Source organism: Helicoverpa armigera, chromosome 11 (genome assembly GCF_030705265.1).
Source record: "Helicoverpa armigera isolate CAAS_96S chromosome 11, ASM3070526v1, whole genome shotgun sequence".
NCBI classification, from domain to species: Eukaryota; Metazoa; Arthropoda; class Insecta; order Lepidoptera; family Noctuidae; genus Helicoverpa; species Helicoverpa armigera.
This window is the reverse complement of record NC_087130.1, coordinates 6,609,045-6,622,974: the sequence shown is the minus strand read 5'-3', so window position 1 is coordinate 6,622,974 and position 13,930 is coordinate 6,609,045. Positions and strand designations below refer to the sequence as shown.

Sequence of the window (13,930 nt, the reverse complement as noted above, 5' to 3'; positions counted from 1 at the left end):
TGCTGAAACACAACCGGTGGCTGGCGAATCCAGTAAAATAATGCATAAAAACTACCTACCTTTCTGTGCTGCTAATTTTGTTATTTTTGTATTTTTGGTCTATCCTCTTCTGCAGTTGCCTTTTGCTAGAAAATAGGAAATCCCTTTCATTTATTTTTGTTCCTGCATGAACTAGTCCGAAATGTTAAGTATATCATGCCTACCTCATAATTGAGTTAAAAGTTACATGCAAACCTATTTATTATTCAAATAAATAAGACACTATTTTTAAAACTGTGACCTAGAGTGGGTGGTCATGAAAACGGTAGGTCGCAGCGCGCTCCTCGGCCAACATGTATAAAGTTTGCCATGCACAATACGATTTTGGTACAAAACGAAAAAGCCTCAGTTTACTTTTACATACTTACTACATAATCCTTTGGACTGAAACACCATTTGAAAGTCAATATTTTCAACTAAGAACCCGACAAAGGAACAGAGAAAATAAGAATTTCTGGTTATCTAAATACTTACATAGTTTTTGACGTATATATATATTAGGTATGTACCTATTTTTTTTTTGTTGCTTTCCTCTCTGTTTTCAAGTAGGCAATTAGATATCCGATCTACCTACATATTGCATTTAGATGCCTTTTTACAATCCTTTTCTGGAAGAAGCGCCTGCCGGTAAAAAAAATCAGAATGATCGCTCTCATCTAGTTTTTAATCTCTAGTCACCTGATATCTACTTCAGTACACTTTCGAGTCTAAAATGTAGGCTCTAGAATGGGAGAATATGAGTCGTGGCTAAGGCGGAGACGGCGTAATTTATATGTACGAGTATGTTGGGCAGCGAAATAGCGGCCGTAAGCCGAGTGTTGCGTGTGTTTAAGAACAAAGAGCTTTTGCCGTTAACTAGCCACTAAGCTTTATTTGTTAACCCCACTTACATATTTATAGCAGAACAATTATAATTAGAATAATATAATTGTAAGCACGTAAGATTTTTTAACAAAACCGACTAGGTACCTACCTATACAAAATCGGTGCATCGTCTTCTTGCAATGAATCCTTAGAAGTTATGATACTTTTACAAAAATGAAGTACCTATCTAGGTAGGTACTAAAAATATAGTCGGATAAATTATTATAACTATATCTAAAATTATAACTAAAAAGCACGCCTATACAATTATCCTATCAAGTTTGTTTTACATTTAGTTAAATGCCTTCTCAAATAATAGAAATCAAGATCTACCTAGGTTAGGTAGCCGTACCGTACCAGGTACTTATGGGAACCTGTTGTACCTACCTACGGCACATACATACTCTACCAAAAGCGGAGCGGAAATGTTTTACACCATCAATAGAATTTCATTATTCAAACTTGTCTCCGCCTACTCAGACCTGCCATCGTAGCCAGGTTTTAGCGGCACAGTCCCGATTTTTAAATCATGGTGCGGGACAACCTCAGTCGCTCTTTTCGGTGATAACTCGACGATGCGTGCTGTGGATGGAAGCGTGTGCGAGTAGGTTGCCCAGATAAACAGGTATAGGTAGATTTGCAGTAGGTAAGTACTACCTAAAACTTCGTTAGCTAAAAAAATTGGATTATAAATTAATAATCATTTTTTCATGGATTTAAAAAGAGTTGCATGATTTCAAACACGAAAAAAAAATTGTATTTTACCGTAGGTAGGTACTATAATGACGGGTTTGCGTTCACCATAATGGTTTAATGGAGACAGTATGCTATACCCTCGCATACATGATGTAGGGATTGGCAACTGTGGGCAACCCTACGTCTACAGACCTGTTGCCGTTATCAATATCGAATTAAAACGACCAAAAATCAGGTTTATGTATTGCATAGGAGCTCATTCAGGAAATGATTAGGTAACTACCAAACGAAGAAATATTATGTAGGTACTGAATAATCCGTCCAGGCCCGCCGTAAGCGGGCGTGCAGCGCGTGCACAGCACGCGGGCGGCACGTCCTAGGGGGCGGCAAATCTAGCAAGTTATCACGTAATATTTAAAAAATACAATATCTTTTTACTAATGATTTGAGTTCAATATTTCCGAACACAGCAAGAATATTACTTACACTGCCGGTTTCAGTTAGGTACATCTGTTGAAAGGACATTTTCAAAATTAAAGATTCTTAACCAGTGGCGTAGCGTGCGGCAAATGCTATTTAGGGGGCGGCAAAATTAAACCGATAAAAATTCAGAAAAAGCCGCCCTAGCTTTGGTCGTCTCCTATCAATTTTGACTGTCTCACCGTTTGCATCCCCAAAAAAATTCGCGCTCGCTGCGCTCGCGGCTCCATGTCAGATGTCGCATTTTAACTTTGTTTAATTGTTGAGGCATTCAATTCCGAAAAAACATTTTTCGCGCACGTCCGTTATGGTTTTTTATGATATGTTTACAGTTTACTTGTTTCATGAAAACTCTGAGGAAAAAATCGCACTTCACTTCTGTGCATATCTTACTTTTTGACTTTGCTTTGTTAATTTACAGTAGTTTTTATTTGTTTTGTGTCCTTAGACTAAAAAATTTTCGGGCTCGCTCCGCTCGCGCTTCCTTACATATGAAGTGTACCTTATAAGTTGACTTTTCAAAGGGAAACCCACCAAATAATGGCTGATTTACATTGAGTCAGTAACTGACGTCAGTCCACTGACAAGTCAGTGCTGACCCGGCACTGCCATCGTGTAGATTGATTTGAAGTCAGTACAGTACTACTGACGAAACACTGACACTACACTGACTTCGTGTAAATAGCACGCGTCAGTTTTCGGCGCCTACACTGACGTCAGTTACTGACTCAATGTAAATCAGCCATAACATATTTTACTGACTTTTGTCCGGACCCCTGGATCCCCTTATATATTTTTTGACAAAACGTATGTAGTCGTAGGGCGGCATAATCAGTTTTGCACGCGGGCGAACAAACAGCCAGCGGCGGGCCTGAATCCGTCCTAGCTGTTGCCACTACCATGTCTATATAAGAGCAGATAAATAGCTTGATCTATCTGTTGAATGAGAGCCCCTGAATATTTAATTGTATTCGTTATAGTTTTCATTACTTATTACACCTTAACGAGCAAATAAGAATTTTGAGTTTGAGATTTATCATCAGTGCAGTGCCTACCTCCTAGTTTTTAATGCCTTTACCTGATTTATTTCTGGTAAGTACCTAGTCTAATATACGTCCACTCGCTCCAGCTTACGGTTTACCGGCTTTTACTTTATCTTGGGCATTTTATTTTCGCTTTCACTGAGGTTTTCTTTGGTTTTAATGTACCCAACTTACCTTTGAATTAATTGCGACAATGCAAATACTGGGTAGCTTGTGGAAATAACTATTGCAATTAACTAAAAGCTAGGTGGGTGTACCTAGGTAGCTTATCTTGATGGATGACTATTAGTTTTTAATGGAATAGTAGCTACCTAAATATAACCTTAGGATCATTATGATTAGAAAATTAATACTCCATAAATTAATTAAACGGAAGAAAGGTCTTTCACAAAACCATTTGCGAGTCAAAGAATGTAGGTACTATGTTCGTTTAATAGGAAAAACGCGATGGGGGTGCGAGGTCAGTTTAGCGGGCTGCCTCCTCTATAATAGGTAGGTTGGTATGATACGATCTCGGGGAGTCGTATAACGGCCAGCGGCCAGTCGAGCCGAGTGCCCGAGTTGCTGTACACGGGTGGTTAAGTGCTAAAGTTGGCTTTCGCCGGAGAAGTAAACATAATCGCGCCTAATTTTTTACTTAGATTTTTGTACCACAGTCGAGGTGCCTATGGCTTTTTAAATCGGGACTGTCGCGATCATGGGTTGTACCAGCAGTGCTCCAAATATGGTCAGCTCAAGCACGGCAGGTATGCTAATGTGACATTTGGAAAACCCTTTTCGCAGTTACAAAGTATTAATATTAGATGCCTAGGTAGGTACCTCCTCTACAGACTTTATATTACTTGCTGGCTATTTCTATAAAAAAAACATTCAGCAGGAATGGTAGCGCTTAGAAAAGAAAACTTAAATAAGTCTTTTAAATCCGTAAAATGAGACGAATAAAAATGATCTAAGGTTGCAATGAATTTTAAAATGTAAATAGCCTAAGCACCTACCCCATTTATTTTTTAACACACAGTAGTTGTAGTATACCTATGTAGTTGCAGTACCGACACGGACGGGACGACACGTTGCCCCTTACTTGTTACTTGCCGTCCACAAGTTCGCACCTAAAGGGGTGAAACCACATGGTACATATCAAGTAAAGGTGCCACCACATGAGTTCTGGTGCTTACCCGACTGTACAAGATACCTAATATCCGTTAAAGACAGGACAAACTACTGAGACCATTTACAACATTTAAAAATCCGTATACCACTGTGGTTATTAAATATTATACTTAAAAAATAATATTTTACCGTCATGATTCTATCAGCCTTTGAATTCACGCTATACCTAACTATTATTTTTCAGAGAAAAGCATCCAATTTGAAGAAGAAATGAGCGATGAATCAGAAAACCAGTCGAATGTAGAAGAAATAATTTATAGAGCTGAAAGAAATTCAAACGAAATAAACAAGCTTCCTTCAAGTGATACAGCAACAGAACATAGTGCAGATATAGTTAGAAATAGATCTACTCATAGTTTAAAAAATCAAACAGGTAGGTAATCAAAGGATGAAAGGATCCCGTCTTTTCAACGATTTTCAAGGGCTATTCACCAATAGGAAGAGGGTTTTCATGGGGAAGTTAGTACGAAGCATGACAAAAGGCAAAAGTATCTGGCGTATAAAGTTGAAGAGCTTTATTTGTTACGCGCATGTTGGAAGCGAGCTGCCGACTGCAATGCCACGACTGCATGTGCATCGACTGCTGGAAAGAAATCACCTGATAGTAGTGAGGACGACTGTAGGTATACATACCTAGGTAGGTACATACATACAAATCAGTAGTGAAGTTGCGGTCTATGAGCAGGCAGTTGCAGCATTTACTCGTAAAATTGCAGTTAGCAGCTTTTTTTTTTTTTTTAGCGACGTAAAATCATCAAATGACCCCGTTGTGGGTTAGCAGCGGTGAGGGAGTGTCAGACTCTTACTGACTAAAATCGTCGTGTTCCGTCATAGGCCTTTTATGTACCAGGGCCGCGGTATCTCTTTCGAACAACCCGCAGCCCCGGCAGGCCTTGGCCCTGCTGGGCCCTGCTGGGGTTGCTGACATCTCTTTGAGGAGCGCGTGGAACAACGCGCGCCGTCGACACGGGTCTGTCGTCTAGAAAGACAGAGGGACGATGAGCCACCCGAACTCACCGCCCACAGACCCACGCCTACGGTGGCCGGGAGTCATCTTGCGACACCCGGCGCCCATGGTGTCTACCTGGTCCAGCGCGGCGGCCGGGATGAGAGGTGCGAACTCTCTGGCGTTCCGCCTCCTCCTTCTCGAGCATGACCGCTTCGCAGAAGGAGGCGACGGCATCCCATTCCCTCGCCCCGGACCATGGCCTGAACCAGGGCCGGACGCGAGGTCGCCGCCACCCAAAGCCTCGACGAGGACCCGGCGGTGCCCTCCCATGCGGGCACACCTGGACTGTGTGGTCCACCGTGTCCTCGGGGCTGTCCGCACAATGGTGACACCCGGGCGCCTCCTCACGACCGATGCGGTGCAGGTACCTCCCGAAACAACCGTGTCCGGTGAGGACCTGCGTCATGCGGTACGTGAGGGCGCCGTGACTCCTCCCGAGCCACTCCTCAAAGAGGGGACTTACCGCCACGATGGTGGCGTGCCCTGCACTGGGTTGCGACAGTCGCTCCCTCCAGGCCACCATGAGATCGCGCCGGAGCTCCGCCCGCTGCGCGACAACTTGCCGCGGCAACGGGGTTTCTCCCCGGCGCTGAGCCTCCTCGCGCCAGTCGTACAGGCGCAAGAAGACCCTCGCCTCCAGATCCCACGGTGGCAGTCCAGCAAGTAGGCCAGCTGCTTCGCGGGAAATCGTGCGGTACCCCCGGATTAGCCTAATGGCTATCACCCTTTGGGGCACGTTCAGGTAGTGTAAAGCCCGCGGCCGTACCGAACGTGCCCATACCGGGGCCCCGTAAAGAGCCATGGACCGCATGACCCCCGCGTAGAGTCTGCGGCAGGGGGCGTTTGGGCCGCCCAGGTTGGGCAGGAGCCGCTTGAATGCAGCACCTGCCTTCTCCAGTTTGGGGCCCAAACGTCGGAAATGCTCGACGAAGTTCCACCGGCCGTCGAGGACGAGTCCCAGGTATTTCATCGCCCTCTCAACGCCGATGGTAACCCCCCCCACCGTGACCTGGGAGCCTGAAGGTGGCGCGTTCCGAAGCCCATGAAAGCACATGGCCTCGGATTTGTGCAAGGCCACCTCCAGGCCCAGCAGCTGGATCCTCTCGATGACTGTCGCAACCCCGCGCGTCATTATGTCGGCCGCCTCCTGGTGCGACCTCCCTTGTGCCAGAACCAGCGTGTCGTCAGCGTAGCAGACCACGCTGACGCCGCTAGGGAGGTCGGCGCCTAAATCACCTGATAGTAGTGAGGACGACTGTAGGTATACATACCTAGGTAGGTACATACAAACCAGTAGTGAAGTTGCGGTCTATGAGCAGGCAGTTGCAGCATTTACTCGTAAAATTGCAGTTAGCAGCTCGCTTCCATTTTCGCACGCTTACTCAAAGAAACTACTGAACTGTTAGCTCGAGCTAGAGCATCGGGGGAAGACATAAATGCAACTTTTTTCATTCCTTTAACCAAGGAGCAGAAATACCTAGTAAACCTTCCCGATCAAATACACACCCAGGTACCTCTATCTACATACGAATATCGAGTTTTCAACCGATATACCTATGCTTATAATTTTCGAGGGTTGCCCTCGTTTTCTTCAGGATTTCCATGATCAAAGCGAGGATTTTCTTCCATATAAAGACATAATTTTCCAAATCGGCAACTATGAGTAATCGAGTAGGTACCTAAAAAAAATCAACGGTTGAATAAAAGAGCTAACTTTAGGTACTGTAAAAGAGTATCGTGTGATAAGGTGAGGGTGACAAAACTTTTTATTTTTATGTTAGTTGCATATCAAATCTAAAAGCGGTCGTCAATGACCTTGCCAATGTTTCAAGTTAAATATAAAAATATCCTTGAGTAGAATTACAACTTTTTGTTTTTATGTAGTCACTAGTCTGTCTAGGTAGGTACCTTTGGATTTTTTTTACCGTGTCATTTTTAATGTACCTATTACTCTATTTTGGTTCATCGCTTTTGAGGTCGGTGGCGAAATAAACTTAGGTAGGTACCTACCTACCTACATCTACTAGAGACCGACTTCTGGATAGATGCACCTAAAATTGTTTTTTTTTGGCTTTTTAGTGTTTTTGGAAGTCAATTCTATTTTATTGTAAAAGTTTTCTCCCTATCTCTCTTTTATTTGAGACTTGTGATAATGAGCTGTTTTTCCTCATACCTATTGTCCTATACTTATTTTGATTTAGAAGAATCTTGGAAAACTTTTTTTTTGTTTCAGACACCAAAGAAGATAGATTTCCTGGTCATCAAGTTATGAATAAAAGCGAATCAAGTTTGGTACTAGAAGAAGAACATCCACCTAAGTTAGAAGAAGTAGTTGAGAAAGTTGTCGAATTACATTCTTTAGAAACTGTAAACGAAATCCAGCCTGTTACAGAAATGACTGTCGAAGACCCGCCAAACAAAAGTGATGATAACAATAGTTTAAAAGAAAGTCATGATACAAAGGACAATGAAGAAAAAAATGGACCAGCAGAACTAGATAAACAAAAGTAAGTTTAACTACTAAATAGACTTTAGAGGTAACTTTGTGCATTGGCCATTTAGGTCAGTGTAGCAATGCTACGGAATGCAAGATATGGGGGCCGTAGAACAAAACCAAGTTTGGCTTATCGCGTCAATATTCATGTGCCTATTCACATTAAATTCCCATTTGAGTAGGCTCTCAACTAAAGGCAAACAATCTTGATATTCTTGATAATAAGCTACTGCCTAAAATAATAATTCAATCGATTAAGCAATTCATCTGCCTAGATTTTTACCAACGTTAGGGTTGGCTTCCAGTTTAATCGGATGTACCTGAGTACCAGGATTTACATGGGACGACTGCCTATCTGACCTCCACAACCAAGTTACCCTGGCAACCCTTGATACGACTAGTTGACGAACTATCTGGTTAAGTAACTGTCATTATTCTATTGTCTAGCTACATTACATTTTTACCTATTATTACAAAATTATTGGTGTCAAGAACAAAAAACGTTTTTTCATACATATTAAAATAATAGGAAGGTACCTATAAAACCTAAAAATTCTACATAATAAATATGCGGCTGTTAATTTGTTTTTATTTCATATCTTAATTAGAGAGGAGCATCCCGAGGAAGCCACCAGCCCGAGTCAGTCGGAGAGCAGTCGTGCAACTCGATGGGAGGCTCTTGCTGACATAGCCGCCGAGCTACCGCCCTCCCTTACAGTTGATCCTATTACAGGTCAAATTTATGCGCTTTCAAAATAAATACGTCCTATTATCTAATTGTGTTTATTTATTAACTTGTACAGCTGGCACAAAATTATTTAATTGATGCGTTTTATAACTTAGGTACTACTTAGCTACCTATAGGTACCGACTAATGATTGTTATAAAGCTGTAATGCGGGTAGGTACCTACAGTTTGAAAAAATACGAGCTACCTATTTCAGTGTAGTGTCAGGGTGTGTCCTGGGGCCCGATTCTCCTAAGTTAATAATGTCAAAATCGAATAGAAATCGAATCGCAATATGATCGCAATAGCAGTTTTAACCATATCGGGCATTCTGCTACTAATAAAAGACCGATCGTATTCGATTGACATTTGATTGGTGTGCGATTGGTCTGCTATTTTGGTGATTTTGGTCTGTACGGTAGTTTGCTGTACAATCATTTTGCAATCGTAAATCATTTGCAGACAAAATGCTTCATTATTGAATGACAGAAAAGGATAAAAACGTTTATTTCAAAGAAAAAATAGCGGACTGCCACATACGCTTCAATCGTATTCGAGTCGGGATTGGATCTCAGTCGAACCGGGTCGAACATGAATCGTATGTCGCTTAAGTAAAATTAAGAGAATCGGGCCCCTGCACAGGTGAATAAAGGCAGTACAGTGTGCCCGCCGCGCCGTGTCGCAGATGAAACCGCTGTCAGTGAAAAAATCCCGCTTTTACACTAGAAAAAATCAAAAAGCAGGCTAAACATGGGCATCAAAATTACGTTTTCAATCGAAGGCTTGAAATGTCTTACCATGCGTTTCTACTGAGAATTTTCCACTCAGTGAATGCACTGAAGGACAAAGACAAGACATTTGAAGAAAAATATAAGGATTTGGTAAATACTTTTTATCTATTTAAAACTTAAAGCTATTTACATGCAACAAAATAAATTATGTGTTTTTCACTTTCACTAATGCCAGTCCATTGCTGTTTGTAGTCCCACCAAACACAATAACACACAAAGAGGATGACACAAGACTATCCCAAATTGTTTTAATCCACATGTCAATTTTCTTCATGGCTTCTCTATTCTCATCAGCACCAAAATTAAGTTTCAAATGAGCCATTGTCAAGTTATAATCCTTTGCAGATTCAGTGAAAGATGAAATTACTTCATCCACACTGTCAACAGTCGCCAGTTTAATCTTCTTAGGATTACCCTTTTTTAGATGAGCAGACATGCTTTCCTTTGCTTGGGTTAAGTATGTGTGATAGTCACCAGTTATATCATCACAGCCTATTATAACAGATGATTTCTTCTGTTCCAGCATATGATTAAATATGGACAAGGCATACTGTGGTGTTTTTACCATTCTTATAATATTCTCTTTAAATTTCTCTCTATTTGTATGCACAGCATCTCCAAATTCCAGGCTTTTACTAAGTTTTAACTGTACTAATTTTAATGCTGCTAAAGAATCTTCAGTGGAACAGTGACCATCCTTACCCATTTGAATATTTTCTTGTAAGAACTCTCTTGCCAAAGTTTTGAGTTTAGGTTTTCGATTTCTTTCACCAGCAAAATTATACAGTAAACTTGTATCAATAATATATGGATGCATCATTTTTAAGGCATGCATGTCTGTGTTTAGTGACTGGCCCACTAAAATAGCATCAGGAGGTAATATCCCTCTTAAATCATTCTGGACATCTTGGAGACGTTTAGTAACATTGCTTAATAATGATTTTGTAATACCTGAAAACCTGGTTAAATAATCTGTTATACTATTATAAGGCTTCACTAATGATTCATACACTAATTCATGCTTTTCATTTACCACTGAGATCCTAGTCAGTTCTGAACCTGCATTGGTTAAGCACATTTCACAGTCAATGCCAAACAATGGTGATGATGCAGTAACTGGTGCATATTCATCTTTAGTGAGTACATAGTCTGCATATGCATCACTTAATTTTCCCTTCAAAGGTAATGGATAGTTTTCCTCTATCAACTGCCAAGCTGATAAGACTAGTTGGGTTCTAGGAAATTTGTCTTCCGTTGTTGAAACAACTTCATTTGTGTTTTCCTCACCAATAGGAAACACAGCCTTCATCATTATGTTTAGATCTTTCCTGGCTTCAAGTGCTAAGTTCATGCTCCCATATTTTTGAATGATAGTATCCTTTTCCGACTCTGATAATGGTACTAGAGCAAGTTCTTGGACAAGTGAACCTCCGTAAATGGATGGAGTTAAAACTTCAACCAAATCATTAAATATATTTTTTGTGTTTTCATATTCACTGCAGTATGTATTCCAGTGTTCTATAGATATGCCTTCCAAAATTAAACAAGCTGTTTTCTTTATTCCCTCACACCTGTCCAGAACATACCAACGCGGTGAATCAGTTAGATTAAGATTTCCCAGCAGTGAGTGTAACAACAAATATTGAATGTCCGTAAGCGTTAACGGAACTCTTTCACTGCTTCCAATTGACAAAGAAGCATTCTCACCATTTGCCTTCAATCGAAAATTTGGACATTGTTTCTTTTTTTTCTTTAATTCCTTGTCTGATTTATTGGTTTGTTCACTGTCTGCAGATGCTGCAAAATGCAAGTGTTATATTTTATAGGTTATATTATCATTCATCAGCACCACTTAAATTGCATATTAAACAACTCATTAAAAAATAAAAAGAATCACCAAATCCACTAATATCAATGTGGTAATGACCAATATAGGATTCCTTTTATTAACAGATAGTACAGATTTTAATGGGGTTTCTACAAGCATAAGGCGTATAAAAGCATAACCAATCTTGGCAGTTGGGTAAAATCTAGAGTAGATTTACAAGCAAAACAAATAGTTTCTAATATAATATGAACATTAAGTATTAAATTTGTCTTATGTTGATTTGAATGTTATAGAGTTTTAGAACGGAGCATTAAATTACGATTTACCTTTTTCCAATTCATTTTGAGCTCGTCTCTTCCTCGATGTAGTAGCAGGATGTGAAATAATTTTACTCATCCTTATTCAGTTCCTAAAATTTGAAATAGACTATTAAACTTGGCAAGCCAGCGAACAAACATGTGCTTCTGCTTCGTATCAACAACAACAACATTTGACAAAAACTAAACGTCAACGTCAGATGAAATCATAGGATGACAATGTCAAATGTTGTCAAAGACTTCTTGGCAAAAATGAAGATAGTCTATAGTCTGTTTTTTAATCTCGTAGACTAAATTGACACTTGCAAAATGTCAAACTTTCTAATAATTTTGCTAACTCTGTGGTGCAGTGTTGTACTTACGATACCGGTTCGTTGAATCGTAACTTTTTATCTATAATAGACGAATTTAATATTCATTCAAAGTTTTATATTTAAAATTCACGTACGTACACATGGCTGTACGACGTGCTACAAACTGCCAGGGATATCTGACCACGCAAAGCCATGCGTAATCATCAAGGATAAGCCCATTATTTCAGGATGACTTATTGTAAAAAGTTACGATTCAACGAACCGGTATCGTAAGTACAACACTGCACCACAGAGTTAGCAAAATTATTAGAAAGTTTGACATTTTGCAAGTGTCAATTTAGTCTACGAGATTAAAAAACAGACTATAAAATAACTTAAGTAATCACTGTCTATGTACTGAGGCCATAGATGTAATATACTTAACAAGATTGCGCACTCTCAAAATGTGTATTTACGAAAATGAACTCTATTCCAACCCAATATGGTACTAAATTGGTTGCATAATAAACAGAGGCAAATCCGAGCCGAGAGGGATAGTTAGGGATAGAAACGGAGGACGTGTGTCTCGTTCTATCACCTTGCCAGCATAAAAAAATGTTATGATCAACAGTTTTGTCTTCCCAAAAAAACAATTGAATCACTTATATTTTTATCTTATTTTAACAATTGTAAGTCAACAAATTAATAATTTATTCGTATTTATTCTTAAAACATAACAAATTTTTATTTTGCTTTTTTTATATTTTCTAGAGGTAACCCTGAACATTCTTGGCGCGAAATCAGCATTTAAAATTTTGTTTATATTTTTTTGTATTAAATCAATTCAAACTATTAAAATGGTGAAAAAGTGTTGCGTTTATACTTGTAAAAGTGAATCCTATGGTGGTTGCAATATATCGTTTCACAGGTTAGCTAATAATAACATTTTCGTACATCAAACAACTAGGGTGCCCATGAATTCTTGTAATGAGACAAAATACGTGTGATGGATTAGAATCCATACAATAGTACAACAGTTTTAGAAAACTGCCCCGAAAAAGATTTTTACTTGCAAGAATGTCATATTTGTAATATTATTGTTACCCATGTCGATGTTGTTCTTTCGTACACAGGGAATTTTCCCAAGCTTTTAACCTGGCAACATTTTTTGTTTTTTTAATGGGAGGTTCTCTTAGGTAACGTGAATGCAAGGAATAGAACATCTTATCAACGTCATACAATTTTCAGGTCGCATAACGAAACGTTTTTGTTACCAACAAAAATTAAAAAAATAGAAATTGGGGATTTTTTGTACTTCTTTTTGTTCCGTTCTTTGCAGTTATAACTGGAAAAGATTGCAACTGCCTACACAATTTACAAATTAAACAGTCTGGATACCTTTTTCCCAACTATTTTGGGGTCTTACCGGATGCAGCGCACTGCCTTACATGGAGCTAGAGCCTATCTGACCTCCTCGACCCAGTTACCGGCGCGGAATCTGATACTCTCTTGGCGAGACTGGTTGTCAGGTTGTTGGTGGTACTTGTAGAAAAGAATAGAATTTTATTTTGCAAATATGGGTATACCTACATGTAGGTAATTATAAACAAAAAACACAATATTTGGGTTTTCTTTTATAGGTATATTTGTCCTTTTAAAGTACAGAACCCTCAATACACAAATCTGTTAAACACTTGCCATTTCTTCTCATATTAGAATTTTATTTAGGCCAATTTAATGGTGAACGCAAATCTGTTAGAATCGACCGCGGCGAAGAATTCGAATTCTAAGGAGGCCTTGCACTATTAATGTATTTCCTCAACAGCGATATCGGTATTTGAAGCGTCTCTTATTTTTTTTACAGATTATTATAATCATTTTTCAAAATATCGCGGGTTTTGTTGTTGACATTTGCGATTGATACACGCAGGCCCCCCCCGAAACATGTTCGTTTTTGGACTCATATTACAAAGAGAATGCAATCATTATGTAAATCACATAAGAATCCTATCATGTGCGATCCTAAATCTCAGGTCGTTTCTGTTATTCTATTATTCTTCTAGATGTGGATGCTTCGCCGCGCACGAGCTTGCGAGGATTCGTACGATTTCGATCTTTGCCGCGGTCGAACCTGACAAATATGCGTTCTCCATAAGATTTACAGGTAGAATTATCGATTT

General features: G+C 39.7%; 2 protein-coding genes across 2 annotated transcripts; one reads left to right on the top strand and one right to left on the bottom strand.

Moving 5' to 3' along the window:
• Nucleotides 1–3,602: 3,602 nt before the first annotated feature.
• On the top strand, nt 3,603–8,581 carry LOC110370143 (uncharacterized). The gene is made up of 4 exons (XM_021325874.3): nt 3,603–3,868; nt 4,477–4,665; nt 7,535–7,808; nt 8,404–8,581. The coding sequence occupies exons 1-4, from the start codon at nt 3,820–3,822 to the stop codon at nt 8,552–8,554; spliced, it is 663 nt and encodes a 220-aa protein (XP_021181549.3). The 5' UTR covers nt 3,603–3,819; the 3' UTR covers nt 8,555–8,581.
• An 817-nt stretch (nt 8,582–9,398) lies between these two features.
• LOC110370158 (RNA exonuclease 5) lies at nt 9,399–11,651 on the bottom strand. Its single transcript, XM_021325890.3, has 2 exons — nt 11,467–11,651; nt 9,399–11,109 (listed from the first exon to the last, which is right to left on the bottom strand). The coding sequence occupies exons 1-2, from the start codon at nt 11,534–11,536 to the stop codon at nt 9,458–9,460; spliced, it is 1,722 nt and encodes a 573-aa protein (XP_021181565.3). The 5' UTR covers nt 11,537–11,651; the 3' UTR covers nt 9,399–9,457.
• Between the last annotated feature and the right edge of the window lie 2,279 nt (nt 11,652–13,930).

Bases quoted from the DNA above. Each gene is read 5' to 3' on its own strand.
- LOC110370143 (XM_021325874.3), top strand. From the start codon at position 3,820: ATGGGTTGTACCAGCAGTGCTCCAAATATGGTCAGCTCAAGCACGGCA. The intron at 3,869-4,476 runs GTATGCTAATGT...ATTATTTTTCAG, and splicing joins GGTCAGCTCAAGCACGGCAG to AGAAAAGCATCCAATTTGAA. The intron at 4,666-7,534 runs GTAGGTAATCAA...TTTTTGTTTCAG, and splicing joins TAGTTTAAAAAATCAAACAG to ACACCAAAGAAGATAGATTT.
- LOC110370158 (XM_021325890.3), bottom strand. From the start codon at position 11,536: ATGAGTAAAATTATTTCACATCCTGCTACTACATCGAGGAAGAGACGA. The intron at 11,110-11,466 runs GTAAATCGTAAT...TGCATTTTGCAG, and splicing joins TCAAAATGAATTGGAAAAAG to CATCTGCAGACAGTGAACAA.